Genomic DNA, 23,550 nt, shown 5'->3' on the forward strand with positions numbered 1-23,550 from the left:
TACAGTTGTTTCACTGGGAAGCAAATCTGGAGAGGCCCTGTCACTACCATTTTAGAAGCTGGAAAAATTTTTCATGTTCTTATTAATTTGCAAATATTCTTCTTTGGAGAAATAAACCTATTTTCCAAAATACATAAAATATTTTACTTTTTTTAATAGATAAGATCTGACTATATTGCCCAGTCTGGCCTCAAACTTGCAATCCTCCTGCTTTTGCCTCCTGAGTGGCTGGGTCTACAGGTGTGCATCAGGCTCCTGGCTGATTTTAAAATCAGATTGTCTTTTTTTTTCTCACTATTTGGAATTGAACCCAGGGGCACTTTATCAGTGAGCTACATCCCCAGCCCTTTTAATTTTTTCATTTTGAGATAGGGTCTCATTAGGTTGCTGAGGCTGGTGATCACTTTTCCTCAGCTTCCTGAGTCACTGGGATTACAGGCATATAATAGTTGGTGAAATTGGGCTTTTTACTGTTGAGTTTAAAGGGTACTTTTTGTATTCTGGATACAAGTCCTCTACCAAATATATGATTTGCAAATGTTTTCTCACATTTTGCGGGCCGTCTTTTTGGCTATTTAATTATTCTGTTCATTTTTTCCTTTACAGATAACTGAAGCTGCAACATCTTAAAATGTTATCAACATGCTTCTTCCTTTAGATTAGTGGTAAAGCAAAAGCCATCTCAGGTACATAGATGCTAGTGAAGAGTTCTGTGGTCATCAGACTAGATCAAAGCAAAAGACAAGGAGTTTGAATGGAAAGGTAGGGATGGGCACTTAGGGACCTGGGCATAGCCTCTGCATCCTGGCACTGGATCCACCAAAGCTCTTCTACGTTGTACTCTGTGGATAGGGTCTGTGCCAGCCACCTAGCCTTGAGGGTAAGCTCTCGAAGGAGCCAGTGTGAAACTGCCTTCTAGGCTTGCAGATGCTAAGCAGATGCTGCCCACCTTGGGCTAGTCATACTTTTTGCTAGACCACAGGGCTGAATCCATCCTTCCCTAGAGCTTCCATTTCCTCCACATTATCTCTGCTCCAGATGGGGATCTTTGCCTTCTTTTGGGCTCCAGAGACATGCTTAAGCTCCACTAAGGCTCCAGATAATGAGGCAGATCTGCATTAGTCTAAAACATAAATTGAATGTAGCCTGTCACAAGGTGGGAGGGGAATTACAATCCTTTCAGAAGCCCCAGGCATATCCAGCTCCTCCTGACAAGCCCTATCACAGCCTTCGTTTTGTCAATTTGCCACCTTGGATTCAGAGGGTTCTGCTGCCCACCAGGAGGGACAGACCAAGTCTGTTTATCCAGAAATTTGGCAGGAAGTACAGGTGCAGCAACCTTGGAACAAAGGCACATTCTGAGATCCTGGTGCCTGTTGTCAGAGGAACACAGTTGAGAGGCAACAGGCAAACGATTTGGGGCAAGGCAGTTGATAAACAAACAGAGAAGCACACTCAGGCCAGAGATAGGGGACACCCCGGAGGCTCCTCTGTTTGTTCTCTGGCACTGGCAGATTCTGCTCTCTGAAGCTTTGACTGGAAATATAAGTCTCCCCGGTGCTTGCTTGAGTTGAGGCTCTGCCTCCTCATCCCCCTTGAAATCTACCAGAGGTCAGGTCAGAGCATGGACTCAGCTGAGCAATTTGGTTAATATTAAGGCCATCTTGACAGCCAGGCTATGGGTCTCCCTACCAGCCAGCAGTTTCCCAGGGCAGCCTGCACACCTGACAGAAAAGACTGTATACAGTGGCTAGCCACACTGCCAGGCTGTCAGTCTTATTGTTCACTGGTTGCCCCAGTGCCTCCCAGAAGCTCCCTGACAGCAGGGGATGAGGCTTGTTCCATAGACCAGGCCCACTTTGAGGCTGTAGGTAGAAATCAGTGTTCCTGCCATTAACTGTGCCCTGATCCCATCTTCCAGGAAAAGTAGCACAAGGCTAGTGCCTCTAGGGGTGCAGGCTCTTTGCTGGAATTTTGATCACACTTAAGGGCATGGTCACCATGCTTAGGAACACAGCCACCAGCAGCTCCACCTTCTTAGGTGCTGCTGCTCCTAAAGGATGCAGCCATCGGCAGAAAGGACAGTGCATAGAGTGTGTGGCAGTAGCCCTGTCTCAGTCTACTGATGGCCTATCAAAAAGGTTTCTGGCTCAGAGGTGACCACCTCAGTATCCCCAGTCATGGACAGGTGGTGGGGGAAGTGACAAGGGTAGCTAATGATGTTCCTGGGGAAAAGACGACATGCTTGAGGCAAGAGCCAGCCCATGTTTAGCACCAGGCCTATCTCTGCCCTCCTTGTGGCCCTGCTGATGAACCCAGGCTCCCTGCAAATCAGGTTGTTGTCCCTGCTCCTTGAGCCTTAGGGCAGGAGGCTCTGAGCTTGCTTACACACAAGGTCACTATTCTCTGAAGTCCATGGTACTAAAGAGCTATAGGGAGGGCATGCCCATAGATACTAAGGTCAGACAGACTGTTGGATACCTGAGGTCCCTACCTTTCCCCACAAAATGTCCAGTCTTATCTCAGGTGCCACCTGCCCCTGCTTCTGTCTCTGCCCTGCTGCCTTCCTTAGCTACTAGATGCAACTGGCTTTCTTCCCCCGGGGAAGTGGAGGACAGCCTCTTCCAGCCCTGAGTCCAAAGATGAGGAAGGACCTTGCCCTGCCTTTTTCCATTCTTTTTTCTTAAAGTAAAAAGTAATTTGGTTCAATCTGCAACAACTGCAACAACAAGATAATTAAGGATTGATAACTGATAGAGTAAAATAAATATTCAATGAGCCTCTAGTGATATAAATTAGTAAATGCATAAATACATTGGTGTGGAGGGGAAGCTTTTCTTTCCAGAATAATTCCAAATCCACACTAGGAAAATCTATGTTAATGATGGTTTCAGTCAAGGTCTAGTGAAGGATGATAAAAGCAGTGGGTAAAAATTTGAGGAGACAAAGAGTTTGGTATTTTTTTTTATAATCTCAAAATATCTCCCCCAAGATATTTATTAACTCTGAATGGGAAAATAATAATAACTTACAAGGAGAGATCTAGCACAACAAATTTAACCAAGTGATTGAGATTAACATCACCAGTAATTAAGACGTGCTTGCTGTTATGATATTCCAAGACACATCACTTCTATGGTATTCTTACCCAAAAGTGCATAACTTATGAGAAAATTTCACACACACTCAGAAGGAGGCACATTTATCAAAATAACTCATAAAACATGTCATGGTCACAAGAGATAAAGAAAATTGAAAACTTGTCACAGATTGGAGACTGAGACATGACAATGAATATAAGGTGGGGTTCTGGATTGGATCCCCAAACAGAAAGAGAACATTAAGGGGAAAACTGGCTTTGTTAATGCAATTGTTAATCCATGTTAATCTCTTGCTTTTAATAAATGGATTATGAGTCATGGTTAACATCGGGGGAAGTTGGATGAAGGGTGTATGCGAATTTTCTGTACTTTTACAACTTTTCTCTAAATCAAAATTTATTTCAAAATGAAGTTTCAAAAATTTGATTCTTAATAGCTGCCTTAATAAACTGGACTTCATAAACAGCCTCTGAAGAAAGAAATGACCTGATGCACACATACACATAAGCAGACGGATATACTCATGTGAGTCATGACTCAGAAGCCAGATCCCTGCTACCTGACATCTACGGAACACATTTCTATGGTGGAACATGGCATCCTTGGGGATATAGCTGGTCTTGTCCCCCCATGGAGGGCCAGGTTGAGAGGAAGCCTAGGTGGGCTTCTCTGTCCTTGAAACTATGCCCATTGGGAGATCCTGGCCCAGAAAAAGCAGAGACATGATCTGGGGATGGTCCCTCTACCTATGCTAGCCCAGATGCCCAGACCTGCCTGGGGCAATGGCTTGACCCAGTGAGGAGAGGAGGCCATTTGTTTTCCACTGGCACTGGCCAAGTAGGCATGAGTTTGAACCTATGTATGCCCTGTTATCCGAGCCCTGGAACTTCCCCTCTGGGGAGATGGGCTCAGCCTCCAGCAATCTTATCTCCTGTTAGGCTAGCCACAATCTGAGACTTAGAAAAGGTCCCAAAATATCCACAGTATCCAGACAGAGGTACAAGAAAGAGGGTGATGAGGTCCTGTCCTTACCACCCACCTATTATGCCATTTGCTGGCGCCACCCTCTGTGTTGGTTATCACATGACATATATGGGGTCATGATCTCACCACGCTCTCCCAATGACCCAGATGAGGTGGGTCATTATTATCCTTATTTTTTAAAATTGTGATAAAATATACTCATAACATAAAATTTACTGTCTTCATCGTTTTAAAATGCACGGTTCAATAGAGTTCACATGGTTGAGTAACCAATTTCCAGAACTCTTCACTGTACAAAACAGAAACTTGATATCCATTAAACAACAACTCCCCATTCCTCCCTTCCTCCAGCTCCTGGTAACCATCATCTGCAATCTGTTTCTATGAGTGACTACTCTTCATAATGGATATTAGTGAAATCATTCAATGTTTGTCTTCTTGTGACTGGTTTATTTCATTAAGCATAATATCCTCAAGGTTCATTCATTGTAGCATGTGTCAGAATTTGCTTTCTTTTAGAGCTGAATAATATTATATTGTGTGTGTGTGTGTAAGCACATCCACATAAACATATTTATACACATACCCTCATCTGTTGATAGATATTGGGGTTGTTTTCACCTTTGGGCTATTTTGAACAATGCTGCTATGAACACAGGTATACAAATATCTTTTTGAGACAATGATTTCAATTATTTTGGGTATGTACCCCAAAATGGAATTGTGGGATCATAATGGTAATCCTTTAAAATTTTTTTTGTTTGTTTCAGTACCAGAAATTGAACCCAGAGATACTTAACCACTGAGCCACATCCCAGTCCTTTTATTTTAATTTTATTTTAAATTTTGAAACAGAGTCTTGCTGAGTTGCTTAGGGCATTTCTAGGTTGCTGAGGCTGATCTCAAACTCATGGTCCTTCTGCTTCAGCCTCTTGAGCTGCTAGGATTACAGGCATGAGTCACCATGATCAGCTCTATTTTTAATTTTGTGAGGAACCACCATATTGTTTTCCATAGAAGTTACGCCATTTAATGTTCTTCCACTGTTTGGATCTAAAATGTTCCCCCAAAGCCCTTGTGCTAAAGGCTTGGCCCCCAGCATGACATTACTGGGAGATGGTGGAAACTTTAATTGGAGGGCCCATGGCGGGATAAATCTTTGGGGGTGTGCCCTTCAAGGGGATTGTGGGACTCCAGTCTCTTCCTCTTTCTCTTTGGTCTCCTCCAATAGGAAAGCAGCTTTGCTCTATTACACTGCCTCCCAGGACCCAAAAGCAATGGTACCAATCAATCACAGACTGGAACTTCTAAAACTAGGAGCTAGGTAAATTTTGTCTCTTTCTAAGTTGATTGTCTCAGGTATTTATTATTGCAATGGAAAACACATGTTCCCACCAGCAACACACAAGGCTTCCAATTTTTCCACGTGCTCACGAACATATATTAATTTCTGTTTTTATTTTTTGTTAGTGACCATCCAGAACTCCTTGTGCCAGCACCCCTCTGGGGAGAGCCACCCATATCATTTACCTTGGCACTTGCTTTTCTCCCCCCTCCTCCTCCCAGCTACCAGTACCCATTTGCCTTTTATTTTACTCCCATCACTCAAAAAGCAAGCAAAGAAAGGAAAGGTTGATGAAAAAAAAATCTGATCTGGGAGCTGAGTGTGGTGCTGCGCACCTATATCCCAGCTACTTAGAGGCAGATGCAGGAGAATTGCAAGTTTGAGGCCAACCTGGGAAACTGAATAAGACTCTGTCAAAAAAAAAAAAGTGTGGAGGGGGGTAGAGCTGAGAATATAATTCAGTGGTAGATCAGTGGTACAGCTTTGCCTAGCATGCATGAGGCTTTGGGTTCAATCCCAAGCACCTCAAAAAAAAAGGCAAAAGAAAAGCAGAGCAGATGATTGTGGTGCAACAGATGTGTGTATGAGGATGTGCATCCTTAGAGGTGTCTACAAACTTCTGAACAGGACACAACATTTGGTACCTATGGACTTGGAAGCCACTAGCTGCCTACCCTTCACATCCTGAGGTTCACAAAGCCAGTAAGGAAGGGGAGTTCAGTCCAGCTGTCTGGGAAGTCTGCAGCCAGTCGGTCCAGCCTCCATCTCAGCTGCTGAGAATACTTCCAGGTATTGAGGTGGGTTGAACTGGCTCCCAGCTTGAGATGTTCCTAAGCTGGGCTGTAGGTGGGGTGGGCAAGCATTAGGAGCCCTTATTAGGGGGTAAAAGCCAGAGAAGCCATCTCAGGGCCCAAGGCAGGCATAGTGTTAATGCTGGGGGATTCAGAGGAGGTCCACAGGCTGGGTCACTTCCCACAGCTCCTGCAGATTCTATAGCCACCACTCCTAACTGACCACCATTCTCTTGCAGAGGTGACTTCCATAGCTTCCTCACAGGTCCTCTTGCTTTTCATAAAAGCTAGAGTAAGGTTTTTTTTCTAAAAATACAAATCTGGCCTTGCTACATTCTTGCCATCCTCAAAATAAAGTCAACTCTTCAGTATGCCTATGAACTGGACCTATGAGCATTTATAGTCTCCTGTGGTCCTCTGAACTATAACTACCCTCATCTATGGGAATTCCATTCCCCAAATCTGCCATTATCTTTGCCTGGACAGGTCCTATTCAGATGTAGCTTAAATGTTATCACTCCTTCTTGGAGCATTTCCTCACTTTGTTATTCCACAGAAAGGGTAATTTATTTACCCCAGGTCACACAGCAAGCAAGCCATGCTCCCAAACCCCATTGCTAACCAGGGTTGATGTTAGTCTTCTCTAACACAGCCAGTGTACCCCGTAGGCATCTGAGTTTTGAAGGCAGGACCCATGTCCCGGATATCTACACCCTGGGGCCCAGCACAGGGCCAGACTTATTATCTAGTGATTGCCACATTGTACTGAGGGAAAAGGATAACAGAGGCCATAGCAGAGACAACTGTTCCTTTTTTCTTGGGAGGAACATACAGATGAAGTCTTGAAGCAGGGACTTCTACCAGCTTGATTAACAACCGGAAATTAGTCTGTGGGAACACTCCTCTCAGAAGGAGGGTATGACCTGATGTAGCATCTCCTGGTCCTCAATAGATGCACAGTAGGAAACACAGAGTGAGTGCATGTACATCCCGACTCCTGAAACTTAGAGAACCTGCACCCAAACCACTTCTGATACTGAGGGGCTAGTGGCAGAGGCTGGAGCCCCTGCCCACCAGCTGGCACTACGATCTTAAGAATTCTCTGAGAGTCTATCCATGAGTTCCTTGAGGCTAGGGCTCCACCTCTTCTTGTTCCCTGTGCACAACCAGCATGCTCCCTTTGGAAGAAATTGGGGCCTCAGGATAGGAGCCCTTCTCTGTGTCTATACCTGGACTCAGCAAAGTCCTCCATAACTCTGCTCTCACCCCTGTTAGGAAAGTAATATAGGCTGTAAATCAGGGCAGCCTGGAGCTGGGCCTCCCCAGAACAGTATTTAGGCTCTGAGGAAATAACTTCATTTGTTGTGAAACTTGGAAAGGAAAAGACAGTTAGTGACAACACTCCATTCTCTACCCTCTCGGTACTGGACAGAAACGCTTTAGGAATGAGCCTACAGTGAGTCTTGCTCCCTTGGATTGCGTACCTGTTGCTAGAAGCTTAAGCTAGAGGCATACCAGGCAGGTTTGAGGCAGAGGGGGCGCTGACTCAGGCATTGCCAGGGAGTCTCACTCGGGGCTGACGCAAATGGAGGATTGCTCCATTCCCAGTACCTGGGCCCGGGCGGGGAACTGCCACCCACCTCGGTCACGATGGTGGACAGGTAGACGTCCTGGCTGAATTCCCAGCCATCCAGGCAGCTCTCCTGCTCCAGCTGCTCCAGGTCCACGTCGCGTCCCGGTTCCAACCCCAGAGATGAAAAGTTGGAGATGGTGGCCAGTCGGTAGCGGCGGCAGCTGTGGGGCACCTGGCGATCGTCCTGTAGCACTAGCGGGATACTATGGTTGCGCCACGCGCTGCTCAGATTCGCAGTGTCCGGCACACGGCAGTGGTGCTCCGGGATCCCCGCCAGGAACACGACTGACATACCGTTGAAGCCATTGGGGATGATGCTGGCACTGAGCAGGAAGAAGATGAGGCGCTGGAAGGGCCCCCATTCGCCCAGGAAAGCGGTCACCTCCTCGTAATCCCGCATGCTTCCCGCTGCTACGCAGCTTGCAACCTGGTGATGAGGACGTTCTCGGGACTGCCGCGCGTCCTGGGCCTTTCCTGTGGATGTCGGAACGTTCCGGGGCAGAGGACAGCTTCGGGAAACTGGGCTTCAGGCGTTGGAATGATCCCCGGAGCCAGAAGACGACTAGGTCTCGGGACCACACCCCCATCCCCAGCTGCGGGAGGAGAGGGATGGGCTGCGGCCGGGCGGGGGTGGGGCGGGGCTCTTCGCTGACTCCGCCCCGCGCTGCGCGCCCTGGCTCTCCCAGAGGCAACCTAGGGGCTTTGAAGCCAGGATCTGCGGTGTCGCCTGCAAGCTAGTGAGCGAGTGTGGCGCTGAGGCACCAGGTAGTGCTTGGCGAGCTCGGATCTCTGACTTCCCGATCCCCAGTCCCACGTGGGAGGGCGGAACGGAAAGGGAGAGGCCAAAGCTTGGGAGCGAGGTCGACCCCAGGTTCTCTGTCGTGGTGCCAGGCCTAGCCCGGGTCAGGAGTCCTTTTGCTGTCCCAGTGCAGAGTCTGTACTCGCGCGGGCGAAGTCTGTGCTCGCGGGAAACTTTTGCAGGCGGCAGGGGTGACAGGAGGGCGCGCTCTCGTCTGCCACCCGGCTCAAGTGGCTGGCATCAGCTGACGAAGAGCTCACTTTTCACGGGTCTTAGGAGGGCTCGAGTCAGTCGCCAACCGGTGGCGCCTAGAGAAGCGCCAGGAGCCTCACCTTGAAAAGGACTAACAGGCCCAGAGCCTGGGAGGGATGAACAAGGTCATGTTGGGTCAGAAATGCGCTCTGGACCAAAAGGAACGGGGATAAGGGCTGCAGGGTGGCCCTAGCTTTGTCCCTAAGTCCTTCTGCGGGCTTCTGTAGAAGACTTCAAGGCAGATTCCGACCCATTTCCAGAGCATAGTGATGGAGGCGTGGCTGTCACCACACCTGAGTTCCAATATTCATCCCCTTGGCCTGGCCCTGCCCATGCCCTCAGGTCCCCTTATTGGGGCAGGCTTCCAGAACCCTCTAGGACTGGAAGGCCTTCTGTTTGCAGAATAGCCGGGCCCCATTCCACGAATTTAAGGAGGGAGGGAATGAAGAGGAGCTGGAGCTGGTTCGATTTGACGCCCAGACCTGGCAGAGTAACAAACTAGAAGCCACGGTCTTTTTTTGTTTATTTTTTTTTTCCGGTGAGGAGTGGGTTCTGCTCAATGCCCAGATCTATGATCTATACATTTCAGCTGTTGTGTGAGATAGATAGTGAGATGGATAGTCTGAGCTGGAGTCTGAGCCCAGGGTTTCAAGAGGCAGATGAGATTGACAGGTGAAAGAGCTCACCTCTGGAGATTTTTGCAGCAATGGGTTTGCTTCCTTGGCCCCTCACTGAGAAGTTGAGGGACAATTATGCCTCTGTTTTGTAGCCTCAGATCTGATCCCTCCTCTTATGCTGACATCCCACCACCTTGGAACCTCAGTTTCCCTATCTGCAATATTTAGACCATATGTCCTAATGTGCAAGATAACTGATTTATGCCTGTTAACTCAGTGAAATTATTAATAGATTCCATTTAATTTAAAAAGTATCCTTTGAGTAGTAAGCTGTTACCTTACTTAGCTAGGATTTCAGTCCTCCACCCCAAATTCAGATAATAAGGCAAAGCCTAATAACTTATATGAGGTAGTTTATTTTGAGAAGTGATCCCTAGAAAATAAATCTGAGGAATTGGGTAAAGTGAATGTCAAAAGAGATAAAGCCAACAATGACAACAACAACAACAACAAAAAATTGTGAAATTGAGCTGATAGTTGGCAATGGCCGGGTGTAATAACAATGCTGTGTGGAAGAGCCCTCTTGAAGCCCGAACCTGAAAGACACATTAGCAATACCAATTGTGACTTGCAATTTTTATATTGTGAACCAGGCATGGTGGTGCACCCCTGTTGTCCCAGCAACTCAGGAGGCTGAGGCAGGAGAATCACAAGTTCCAGGCCAGCCTCAGCAACTTAACAAAGCCCTAAACAACTTAGTGAGATCCTGTCTCAAAAAATAAAAAGGGCTGGGGATGTTGCTCAGTGGTAAAGCACCCCTGGGGTCACTCTTCATTACAAAAAAAATTATACCGATAGATAGGTAGATAAATAGATATTGTGTTCATCTAGGATTTCTGCATTCTTTTTTGCAATTTTATGTTAAAATATTATTAATTAACTAATTAATTATTTTTGAGAGCAGGTTTTGCTATGTTGCCCTGCTTGTCTTGAGCTCCTGGGCTTAAGTGATCCTTCCTTCCAAGTAACTGGGACTACAGGTGCATGGTTGAGTCTGGCTCAAATATTTACCTTTAATTACAGAGTATCTTGGTGGCTCTTTTACCTTTTTCACCAGCAGAAGGCAAGTGCCTCTCTCTTTTCATTTGTCTCAGATTTGTCTGAGCCTCATTGCTATGAGTGACCCAGGTTTCATTCCTCTGGGACCTTCTTTAGATTTTTTTTTTTGTTGTTGTTGTTTGTTTGTTTGCAGTCCTCCTGCCTCAGTTTCCTGAGAGCTGGGATTATAAGTGTGCAACCATGCCCAGCTCCACTGGGACTCCTAAAGAGCCATCTAGGATGAGGAGTCATTTATTTCCTAATTCTGTTCCATTCATCTACTCCCCTGTACTTCCAAGTTGCACACAAGTGGGACCTGAGATCTGAACAGGTTCCACTCAACTAACCTATTTTCCATTGTTCACAAGTACGTGTAAATCAAACTGTCTTGCCCCCTCTACAACATGAATGAACAAGTGCATCGCTTATAGCTTAGCCTATTGGAAGGATTTTCCTTCACCAGTTTTCAGGGCTACATCCTAAATGGAGCTGGGTTGCAGTAACAGTAATCAACGTAGGATTATGCTAACCTATCTGTGAGTCAGAGCTGAATATTTTTCCCTTATTCAATTAGTTGCACAGAACCTCCTAACGGGTTTGAGCTGAGACAGGTGTTAGTATAGCTGAGGTAGGTATCATGGCATCTGAGCCACCTGTTATTGTTATAACATGCACCCTATTGACCTGTTTAGTCCTGATCCTGAATCTGCCATTTCTGTTTATGGTGGATTGCTGATGAGCCTTCCTGATATTATAACTTGATAGAATCTAGCAATACCCAGATTTTACTGGGCATCTCTGGTTACATAAACTTTTGAAAACAAATAGCTGCTTTTCAAAGGTCAAGTAGCTGTCTGTTTCAAAGGTATGGTTTGTTTGTTTTTTGGTACAGGGGATTGAATCCAGGGGCACTCAACCACTGAGCTACATCCCTGACCCGTTTTAGTTTATATTTTGAGACAGAGTCTAAATTGCTAAGGATGGTTCTGAACTTGTGATCCTTCTGCCTCAGCCTCCCGAGTTGCTGGAATTACAGGTGTGTGCCACCATGCCCAGCTATTGGCATGGTCTTGTTCCAGAATTCTAGAGATCTGCATTGAAACTGTTTTAGTAAAGCTTGTCAGAGACTCTATCTAGTGTCCTTGAATCTGCTGCATTATATGGACCAAATGGCAAGGAAGCCTGTACCAGAGTGGGACACATTGTAGAGCTTTCTCTTAACTCTGGGCTTCACTCAAAGTTGTGAGCCTTATGAGGAACTCAATAAGTAGTTGGAGCAGGAATTCACCAAGCACTATGTCCAAAGGGTAAGGCACAACAACTTGTCTTTATTTTCTAGGGGATACCCTAGTATATTCCAGACTCCTGCATTACTGACTTCACCAGTTTGTTTTAAGATAATATGGGATGGGAGAAGTGAGTTTGGACATAGATGAAATAACATTGGCCTTGAGAGTGGATCTAGGGGCTTGGTTTGCTAGTTTGTCTATGTTTTTCTTTTCTTTTTGATAACAGAGATTGAGCGCAGGGGTACTTAACCACTGACCACATCCCCAGCCCTTTTTGTATTTTATTAGAGACAGGGTCTCACTAAGTTGCTTAGGGCCTTACAAAGTTGCTGAGGTTGGCTTTGAATTGCGATCCTTCTGCCTCAGCTCCTGAGCTGCTGGGATTACAGGAATGCATCACTGCACTCAGCTGTTTTGTCTACTTTAATATACATCTAATTTTTCTAGAATAAAGAGGTAAGATAAAGCTTTACAAGTATGGGTTGTTCACACTTTCTGTCTCCATCCTCTGACATAGGTCTTACTAGGGCATCTAGAGTATGTGGTTATTCTTGCCCACCAGGTTAAATTAGCATTATGTCATTAATATGGTGGACTACCACGGTGTCCACTGTGGACTATTGAGACAATCAAAGTCAACAAATACTGTGTCAGAGAGTGGCATTAACATAGTACAGAAGCAAGAGAATGAATGTGATTTGGCATTATTCTCACATAAAAACAAGCAACTTTTGAACCCTCTCTTAGCCTGTTTTTTTGCTACTATAGCAGTACAACAGATTAAGTAATTCATAAAGAAAAGAAATTTATTTCTCTCACTTCTCGAGACTGGGAAGTAGACTATCAAGGTATTGCCATCTGGTAAGGGCCTCCTTACTGCATCAAAACAGGGCAGAGGGTGTCACCTGGGAGCACACGAGTGTGCATGGGCATGCTTTCTGCTATAACAAAGCTACTCCTTGTGGTTGGCAGTGAAAGGATTTAAGTCAAGGTTTCAATATAGTCATTTTGTTGGTTTTCCTACAGCTGTTAACTGATTAACTTCCCCTATCTCTTTCCCCCATTCTATGGTTTTGATCTTAAATGTTTTGAAAGGCTATATATTAAAAAAAAAAAAAAGTCTTGGTGCCCAGTATGGCCCTATTGGGAGGTGGTGAAACTTTTAAGAAGTGGGCACTGATATGGGGTCTTTGGGTCACTAGAAACGTGCCCCCAAAGGAGATAATGGGATCCCTGTCCCTTTCTCTTTTGCTCCCTGGCTTCTAGTGTCAAAAACTTTGCTCTGCCATGCACTTCCACCATGAGGTACTGCCTTGCTATAGGCCCCAAACAATGGATCCAATTGCTCATGAGCAGGAACCTATGAAAAAAATAATTTTTTTCTCTACAAATTAATTATCCTTAGGTCTTTTGTTATAGGGATGGAAAACTCCCTTTCACCCTTTGGCTTTAAAAAAAATTTTTTTTTTTTTAGTTGTCAATGGACCTTTATTTTATTTATTGATACCTGGTGCTGAGAATCGAACCCAGTGCCTCACACATGCTAGGCAAGCGCTCTGCCACTGAGCCACAATCCCAACCCTCACCCTTTGGCTTTTACAATTACATTTATGACATCTCAAAAGTCTTTTTTTTTTTTTTTTCAAATCAGACCTTTCCTGCCACTTGGTTCTTAGTAGGACAGAGAGTAATGTTAAGTGTTCTGCTGGCTGCTAAGTGTTTCTATCCCAGTTATTCACTTAGGAGCCAGCATAATACCTTGGGGCTTTTCAGACTCATTGGACTTCTTTGCCCAATAATTTCATTTATTACCTGGCTTTCATGAACCCCCTTATTTATTTGTTTGTTTGTTTGTTTATTTACTGTGGCATGAGGATTGAACCCAGGGGCAGTCTCCCACTGAGCTAGGATCCCAGCCTTTTTTTAATTTTTAGCCTCACTGAGGCTAACCTTGAACTTGAGATCCTCCTGCCTCAACTGTCTAAGTCACTAGGATTGCAGGGATGTGTCACTTGGCAGAGCCACAATTTAATCGCCCACTAGCATGGATGCCACTTCCTGCTCTACCTCCACAGCCCTTAAAAGGTTTGATTCTTTTTCCTTTCTGCCCCCCTGCCCCCGCCAGATTTACTCTGATAAAAAGCTACAGATCCCTTATGGGAAGCGACTGGAGAAATAATTATCATGCATACTTTTGGTGGTATTGAACTGTTCTTCCAGAAAGAGACTTGGCCTTCCCTTAAATCAGTAGGCTTTGAGCCTGAGAACTGACCTAGATCTGGGAAATTTATAAGGAAATACTATCTTCCACGGTAGTAGCTATCATCTGCTTCTGTTCATGGCTCTTGATTTAGAGGGTCTGATTCTTATATAGTCAAGTGTTGCATGGTCATCTGCTAATGTGTTTAACTCTTGGGAAAACAGGCTACTAGCTGTTGCCACAAACAGACCCTATGAGTCAAAGCACTCTAGTTGTCACTTTTGTTTTGTGGTAATTACATCTACTCTACCTCTCTTGATTACCTTTTCAGTGTGTATGCTGTTTCCTTATAGATCAGGGACTATATTCCCTCATGTAGACTGTGCTGAGAACTAACCCTGGTTATTGATCTGGAGGTAATGAGGAGAGGTGGGGGAGGATCTTTAGGAGAATACGCATCATCTTTAGGGCCACTTGTCTCAGGAGGAGTCTTGGCAGGGATTCCAGGCAAAGATTGACTCATTTCCTATCGAAAGGGGGAGATCAGCTGCTTCTGTTGGCCTTGAAGATTTAGAGCAACCCAGAAATTCAAAATTCTCACGTTAACCTCCCCATATGTCCCTATTCTGTGCTCTGGGGTTTCTGTATTCCCTATTCAGGCCATATATTCATCATGGGAGAAACTCTCCTGCCCTTCCAATTACAATTTGCCCTGTGGCTACAGGAGATAAAGTTTCTTTTAAGCTGTCATGGAGGATCTGGCTCTCATAGTGGGCTTCAATTGGATAGTTGGTTATCTTGAGTCTGTCATTTATTTTTAAGATTTCTAAAGCAACTAACCAAAGCCACTCTACTTCCTCAATCCTTATGATCACCATTATTCTCATATATTCTAAGTACCATAATCATGCCTTCTCTACTTTGCCACTTTGGCAATTTGGGGCCAGAAATTCTTTGTTGTGGGGGACTGTCCTGTGACCTTTAGTCTGTTCAGCAGCATTTCTTTCTCTTTTTTTTAATATTTATTTTTTTAGTTGTAGTTGGATACAATACCTTTATTTCACTATTTTTATGTGGTGCTAAGGACTGAACCCAGGGTCTTACACGTGCAAGGTGAGCACCCTACAGCTGAGCCACAACCCCAGCCCCTCAGCAGCATTTCTGACCTCTATCCATTAGACTCCAGTAGCCTGCTCCCCACTCAGGATGATGATGATAATAATAATAATAATAATAAAATCTCCAATGTACAATTTCTATGTTTTTAAGTATCAGTTTAAAAATAAATTCAAGTTTATAGGAGCGGGGGTTGGCTCAGTGGCAGAGTACTCGCCTAGCATGCACGAGGCACTGGATTCGATCCTCAGCACCACATAAATGTAAAATAAAGATATTGTGTCCAGGGGCTGGGATTGTGGTTTAGCGGTAGAACGCTCGCCTAGCACCGGTGGGACCCAGGTTCGATCCTCAGCCACATAAAAAAAATAAAGGCATTGTGTTGTGTCCATCTACACCTAAAAAATAAATATTTTTTAAAAAAGATATTGTGTCCACCTAAAAATAAAAAATAAATATTGAAAAAAAAAGACCATAGAGTTTCAGATCAAGTAGCCATCCATCTTCAAATTGTCTACTCCTTCAAAAATAAATTCAAGTTTAAAAGGGTCTCCAGACATTGCTAAATGCCCCCCTGGGGAGGAGGTAAAATGTTCACTGATTGAAAAACACTGAAACAAACCAATGCTTTACCTTCTTCTTGCATCTCATTCTAATCTGTCATGGATGAGAGTCTTGGGAAGTGCTACTCAGGGATGCCCGGGGTTATTGTCATTTCATTTACCAAAAGCAGTGAAGTCCTTGTCTCAGTTTGAAAGGTGAGAATCCCTTCCTTGCAGGCCTGCCTTCCAGGACCATTCCAGATATCAACTGTGTTACCCTGAAATCTCTCCTGAAAGCAGAGCCTGTGCCAAGGGTTGGTGAGCATGTGGTTTATCTGGGAAGGGATCTAAGGGAACAGGAGTGAGTGACTGGGGAGAGCAAAGCAGGGAGGAAGGGAAGCGAGTCCAAGGGTGCAGTGTCAGGTTGTTCACAGCTGTGGGAAGCTAGAGGGTGGGTCTTAGAAATGGGTGCTTAAGGCTGGGATGTAGGGAACATTCATCCATAGGTTTCTCCTCCCATGGGTTGAAGTTTACCTCATCAGAGGTTAACTCACCCACACTTCCAGATGGCACATGTGTGAGAGCCTGGTGGGATTCTGTAGGTGTTCCATTCTTGCACATTCTAGAAGCCAAGAGCAGAGAGTGAGAAGCAAGCAATGAACTGAATCATGCCACCCTGGAAAAGGTGGGTAAAAAAATAGGCCTGGAGGATCTGAAGCTTCGAGCATGAAAGTCACATATATGACCACAGAGGGTGCAGCTTGTGCTGCCCTTTTGGGGTGCTTGCCAGGATCATGAGGAAGTCAGGACCCCAGCAACCTTGTCTATAGGTTCTGCTAATTCTAGCCAAGGAGATCTGGAGCTAACAATGCAGGGCAGATGCATCCATGGGTACAGGAGCAATCCAATTCAGACAATTGCTTCTGTGGGCATTCAACCAGGGGTGGGGGAAAGCATGAGCTTGGAAAGATTGGCAGACATTATACCATGCTTGACCTTAAACATTCTTAGTTTTCTAATGGGTTTTGATTTAATTCTAATATGAATGAGAGTCAGAGCATCACCAGATAAGATATGTCTTCTAAAAAGATCTCTTTGATGGCCATATTGAGAATCCAAGGGAGGAACTAGAGTGGAAATAGAGACATGAGGGAGGAGACTGTTGTAGGCGTCTAAGTGGGGGATGATGGTGGTGGCCAAGAGATAGAAGGATTCTAGAACTTTTAAGGATGAGGCAAGGGTGGATTTTGGTGGCCCATTGGAGGCAGAGGTGAGGGAGGGCAAGAAGCAGGGGAAATGTCTAATTAGGGGGGCACTGAGTGGGTGGGTGAGTGATGGGGATCTATTATCTGAGATGGAGGCATAGGAGGAGGAGGAGGTTGTAGAGAAGGTGATGAGGTAGGTTTTAGATATTTTGAGTATGAAAATCTGGGACATTTGGGTGGACATGTCTAGTGAGAGTTCAGTCAGAAGTCTGAGTTGGAGATACATGATTGGAAGTAATCACAACTGCAGAGTTCCTGAATCCTGGGGCATGGACAATGTTATCAGAGAGTAGAGACAGGATTCTTGGTTGCAAACAGGCTCCCAGAACTGTCCTCTATGTCCCTCAACTGCAACTGGGAAGCTGCAAGTCAGGCAGGGATACGCAGAAATCTGCTGTAGAGGTGGCTCCAGGTGCAGGGAAGTAGGCAAACTAGGGTGCAGCCCTAGCAGAACAGTTTGCTTAAGACTGGGTCTGGTGGGGAGAAGCTGCCCCAGGGCTTGACCAGGGTGGTCCCTGATTCTCTCATCCCAGATCAAATCCAGTGGGGCTGAGGTGAGAGCATAAAAGTAAAGTCAGGACTGTTTGGAAGGGTCTAGCTACTGGGCAGCCCAGTTAACCTAAGGATCTCGAGAATGAGCATCTGGAGAGGAATGAAGGAAGAAGGCCAGAGCCTTGGAGGCTAGTGCCCCAGACTGGCAGGAGAGTGAACAGAAACGCTGAGAAGCCTCATTACCTAGGAATACCAGGGCTGAGGCTGACCCTTGCTGTGGGAGATGAGGCAGGCAAAGAGAGCCCTGAGGGCTGGGAAGAGTCCACTCCAAGCTGTCTCTCGGCAGCTCCAGGAACCACAGAGGACCTCAGGAGCAAGTCCAGCAGGTGTGAGGTAGGCTCATTATTGTGAAGTTGGTGCTCAGGTGTTGAGGGCACCAGCCTGGGCACACTCAGACCAGAACCTCAAGGCTGCTTGAATGTCCCCAAAGGCCTGGGTGATAAAGGCTTGTTCCCTAGCCTTGGCACTATTGAGAGGTAATGACAACTAGTGGACGGAAATTGGAAATGTGCCCTTGAAGAGGATACTGGGACCCAAACCCCTTCCTGTCTTTCTTTGCTTCCTTGATGCCATGAGGCCATGAGGCTTCCTCTACCATGTGCTCCTGCCACGACACACTGTGCCGCCACAGGCCCAAAGCAACAGGGCCAAGTAACCATGGGCTGAAACTTCTGAAACCATGAGCCGAAATAAACCATTCCTCCTTTTAGGTTGATCATCTCAGGTGTTATTAGTAACACAGGCTTTTTGTGTCACCTCGACTCCGCCCAGCTTCTATGTTCCACGCCCCAGGGACAGTTAGGAGCCCAGTCCTGTGTGAGGAGTCAGTGAGGCTGACCTCCACTGTGGGTCATTTGGTAACTACTAAGCAGAGACAAGCCTGCTCCTCTCTGAAGTGGCCCAGGCAGTGTCATTTGACCACTGTTAGGCCTGCAGCACTCTCCCAGGAAGATGGACTCAGGCAGTTGTCCTGGTTGCCCTCGACATTGAGATTAGCTAGGTAATGGGTGGTGTTGGTCAGTTTGTCAGCCTCCTGAGATCATCCGTAAGACGGTGATTATAATCACATGTCCTTTCGGGTTGATACAAGGCTTAGAGAAGGATTAGATCCGTTCACAAACTTGGAACTTCCATCACAGTTATTATCCAATGGATTTCCCTTCCTCTGAATCTGTGGCTGTGCTCCAGCTTCCAGTGAAGATGTACCTACAGGCCATCAAAATGCCCTGGAGAGCCGTGGAGTGTCCTTCCATCCATTTCTGCAGTTGGCAGTGAAGAAGCTGGAATGCGGCTTACGGGCATCAGCCTTACAGCCTGGTGCTCCCAATCTGACTGGTAAGACAGACCTACTCCCTGGCTGGTTAGTGAGGTTTCTGAGCACACATGGTCCTTCAGGATCATTGAGGTCTCTGGCAGCCTGTCCTGGATTTCTAGTCTGTTTTAGAGCCACAAATGGGCCCATGCCAGACATTAGATGAAGTCTAGTTCTGTGAGGGTCAAGATTTAGCTCCCCAGTTGTGGAAGAGGGACATAGGGGACAGTTCTTGCTTGTAACAGAGAACCCTCTACTACCCTCAAACCTTTTGACACATTCTACCTCCATTCAGAAGTGCTGAGAGAATAGTGTGAGAAATACAGATTAATGTAGCAAAGTGACAAGCTGGGGAGTTACCCAGAATTGTGAAAAGTCAGTCAGGAGTTGGCCTAGGACACAAAGACAAGAAGCTGTCACCTTAGTGAACTGTTCAGGGCATCACTAGAGTGCAAATAGCTGGACAGGAGGAACTGGCAGTGAAGGGAGAGGCAGGTGCTCTCCAGGAGGGGCAGGGGGGTCCTCTGGACTCATAGACCAGACTTCGGGTCATATTGATGCAGATCACAACACTCCCACCCTCAATTCAGCTGATCACGGGCTGGGAGCTCAGGACCAAGCTAGTGCTCACTGAGAGGCTGGGGCCTTGGCCGGGAAGGGAGGGCCGGTATGAAGCATCTGGGCTCCTCTTTTCTTTGGCTCTCTGGGAGTAATACAGCTTGTCTGTCACTCAGAGAACTAGAAGGAAGGACTGTTTTTGTTTCAACTTCCTGAGAGGGTCATGGAAGCCTGCAAGAGTGAGTTTGGTGGAGAGCTTGAAGCTGAACTTAGAGATCAGCACCACTGAATTATGGGGGACCTCAGCTAGGGGGTCAACAGAGATCAGCAGGGCTGGACTCCTGGGACTTTGTGAGCAGGGATCGGGAGGAGTTTAGACTTTGTGCGAAGGTCAGTGAGAAGCTATGGAAGCTTTAACAGACAGGAGTGTCATAGCACTACATTTACAGTACCTCTCTTTGCCATTCTGTGGATTGAGGGACAGGGAGGAGACAGGGAGGCCAGGCACAGCTGTCACACTTCCCTAGCCAGGGGATGGCGAGAGAGAGCTTGGACTGGAGGCTGAGGGAAGTGGGCTAGTTAGGAATTAGTGAGGGATGAACGCAGTTACACCTGCTGGCTGAGCTTCCTGCTTCCACCTTTGCCCTTTACCTTCTCTTCTCTTCCTGCAGCCAGAGTGATTCTGGTTAAAACATAAGTCCAGGTCGTGCCACTCCTCTGGCTTCCATCTCAGAGTAAAAGCCAAAGTCCTTACCAAGGCTGCCAGGGTCAGCATGGTTGTCCTTCCCACCCCCACGTCTCTCTGACCTTGTCTACCACTCTAGCCACTTCTGGCCGCTCTCGGAGCACAGCAAACACACACTTCCTTCCCCTGACATGCCCAGGGCCTTTGCCTGGAATGCAGTTCCCCCTCACAGCCACACAGATGCACCCTCAGGAGCACTTAGGTCTCTGCTCAAATGTCACCTGATCTATGAGGTCTTTCCAGATTCCTTATATGAAGCAATCCCTTATTGTCTACTGTAACATCCTCTTTATTTCATGCACAGGCCTGCTTATAGTCTGTACTTTTTTTTTGTTTTGTTTTCTTAAAAATGTTTTCCTAGTGTGTAACACAATGCCTGGCACATTGTAGGTTTTTAGTAAATATTTAATTGAGAGAGTTGAGGTTGAGGACACAGGAGAAAGGGAGCTGCCCTTGAAGACTAGCTTGCCCTGGAGGGCCAAGGCCATGTGCTTGTGGAAACCTGGAAGGGGAGGCGAGGAGGAAGATGGCAGGAGGCAAGGTGTGGGTGTAGGAGTGGAAGGGGAGGGGCAGAAGACGTGTGGAAGGGCACTACTGACTGCCTGGGGATAGGAGGTCTCAGGCTTTGCTCTTGGGGAGGAGACAGAGGAGTTAATCCTTGAAGAGTGAGTAGGAGTTGGCTTGATGAAGAAGAAGGAAGCAAAGCCTTTTGAACTTGAGAGATGGTCTGAGTGGTAGGAAAAGCAGATGGTTCGGAAATGGTGAACCATCGAAGGAGGCGAGATAAAGCAGTAGTGGCCTGAGGTCAGAGAGTCTTTAGATGCCAGGCCAGCACCCTGGGGACCATGGAAGGGTAGAAGCAAAAGAGTGAGAGATCCCTTCAGCTGCCCTAGAATGGGCCCTATCAATGCTTAGGAGGCAGAACCCCAGACACAGGGACAGGTAGGATAGGATAGTTTGGGTGGGGAAGGACAAGATGATATCCAAGTCTCTGGTTCCAAGGCCTTTAAAGGCCCCTCCACCCAGGAGAGGGTAGGTGGGGGCAACAATAAATGGGTCTGAGCTAGGTAGGCTGGGTCCCTGAGTTGGAGGTCCTGGATCTGGCTGCCTCTCGACTGGGACCATGGGCCACAGAGATCTGTCTCACAAGGACCTGTCTCAAGCTTTCCATGGTCCACCACAATTAGGACATCTTGGGACTCTGGGCAGAAGAGGAGGACAAGGGACTGGTAAGAGACTGGGCCTTGAAGTTGGGAAGGGACAAATCAGTCTGGCAGCTCTGGGCCCCACTCTATCCTTTCACCTCCCACCAGGATGCCCCTGCAGGGCCTGTTGTCCTGCCAGGCTGGAGCTGTTGGCCTTGGAGGAGCAATGGTGGCTCAACTAGGTGTTGGTCCCAGGATTAAGGTGAGCACCAGGGGCTGGTGGGTCTGCCCTGGGGGTTTGCAAGTGGGGAGCTGAGTTTCTGGATGAGTGGTGGGAGATAGTGCCTGGGGCTCCCAGTACTTTCTTAACTGCTTCTACTTCTAGTAGATTCCCTGGCTGACAGTTGGCCTCCCGTTGGGCCTATGACCAGGTGGGGCTGAGACCAAGTCCAAGGGAGAGGCTGGGTGGGGAAAAAAGGGCATATTCTTCCAGGGTCCCGCCCTATGGGGGGGTGGCCGCAGGGAATGACTTAGTGAGTGTACATGTGTCCAGGTGCAGATGCACATGGGCCAGAAGCCAGGTGGTGACTCAAAGTGCATGAAATAGAAGGGAAACAGGGCTAGGAAGGAGGAGCCCAGGTCACTTGCAGAACCAGAGCCAAGAACTCCAGCTCCACTCTCTTGGCCTCACTTCTTTGGGGGCACCTGCCAAAGAAGGTAAAGGAAGGGGACCACAAAAGGAGCCTTTGAAAGGAATCCTTAGGAAAAATTTAACCAGGAGCACAAGATATATGAAAAGAAAATGGAAATAAAAATTTATGAGCCAGGTGCAGTGATGTATGCCTGTAAGCCCAGTGACTCAGGAGGCTGAGGCAGGAGGATCACAACTTCAAAGTCGGCCTTTGCAACTTGGCAAGACTCTAAGCAACTTAGAGAGACCCTGTCTTGAAATAAAAAATTTAAAAAAAGGGCTGAGGATGTTGTTCAGTGGTTAAGCACCCTTAGGTTCAATCCTCGATCCCCCATCACCACCAAAATATATATACATTTGTTGTAAATGAGAAGGCATTTACAACTCTTGAATAAGTGCAGAATAAGTACAGGTCATAATCCTTTCCTGGGACTCTATGCCAGTTCTCTTTTTAGATTCAGGGAAACCCCAGTCACGGTTCAAAGACATTTGTTTCCCCAGAGCCTGACATACTGAGTCTAAACTGACAATTGGAAATGTGCAATATAACCTTGACATGTTTGTAAACGAAGTACAAGGAGGAGAGATTAGCTATTAAGTTCTAATAGGGGTATAATTAAAACAGTGTGCTATTGTCAGAGGAAGAGCAACAAGATCAAAGGAATAAAACCCAGCAACAAAGTTTCTGACAAGAATATGAAAAGTTCCTACCAATTAATAAACTTTGAAAAAAATTGAATGAAAGGTTTAGGAGAATACACATCAGGAACTGCTCAAATAGTGAGGCCCACTTGTTCCTTTCTGTTCTCTCAGCAGGGGGGCACCCAGCAAGCACACAGTAAAAGTCTGTTGAATGACTGAACCCTTGTCACTAGAAGTCAAGAAATTAAAACAACTATGCTGCCTTTTACTTCTCAGGCTAAAAGAATGAAAGTATTCTGTGTTGGCAAGAACTGGGAGAAACAGGTACCGTTTCATGCTGACAGTGAGAGTGTGAATTTTGTGGTTCGTGATAGCACAAAATTGAAAATAGCACAAACCCACATTATTCGGGCTCATTAAATAACCAGGAACTAAATAGTTTCTTGCACAGAGCAAGGAAACCAGAGAGTAATCTAACAGACCTAGAATTCAGGAAATGTAGTTGGCTGTGTGTGAATAGCCACTCAAAAACTCAATTACCGAGGGCTGGGATATAGCTCAATGACAAAGCATCTGCCTTGCATTCGAAAAGCCCTGGGTTCAACCCTCCAGTTCCAAAAGAGACAAAAAAAATTGTTTTTCAGAAGCATGTGTGTAAAAATAAACAAACTGTATTATTTAAAAAGGGGGGGGCTGGGGTTATAGCTCAGTGGTAGAGCGCTTGCCTCGCATGCATGAGGCACTGGGTTCGATCCTCAGCACCACATAAAAATAAATAAATATAAAGATACTGTGTCCATCTACAGCTGAAAAACAAAACAAAAACCCCTCAATTACCATTTATATTTTTTAAAAGTCTGAGTTTGTACTGGT

The 23,550-nt window shown here is 46.2% G+C and overlaps 1 protein-coding gene and 1 long non-coding RNA gene across 2 annotated transcripts in view; one reads left to right on the plus strand and one right to left on the minus strand.

The window, feature by feature from the left end:
* LOC113190676 (solute carrier family 22 member 4) overlaps nt 1–8,256 on the minus strand; it is a 47,162-nt gene extending 38,906 nt beyond the window's left edge. The window contains exon 1 of the mRNA XM_026400165.2: nt 7,862–8,256. Coding sequence (XP_026255950.2) covers nt 7,862–8,254 — 393 coding nt within the window. The 5' untranslated portion in view covers nt 8,255–8,256. The remainder of the gene's footprint in view (nt 1–7,861) is intronic.
* A 298-nt stretch (nt 8,257–8,554) lies between these two features.
* Nucleotides 8,555–22,932, plus strand: LOC144254351 (uncharacterized). The gene is made up of 4 exons (XR_013343476.1): nt 8,555–8,619; nt 18,773–18,919; nt 21,513–21,606; nt 22,849–22,932. It is a non-coding gene; the product is annotated as an uncharacterized LOC144254351 (long non-coding RNA).
* The last annotated feature ends 618 nt before the right edge of the window (nt 22,933–23,550 follow it).

The sequence above is a fragment of the Urocitellus parryii genome, chromosome 1 (genome assembly GCF_045843805.1).
Source record: "Urocitellus parryii isolate mUroPar1 chromosome 1, mUroPar1.hap1, whole genome shotgun sequence".
Lineage (NCBI taxonomy): Eukaryota > Metazoa > Chordata > Mammalia > Rodentia > Sciuridae > Urocitellus > Urocitellus parryii.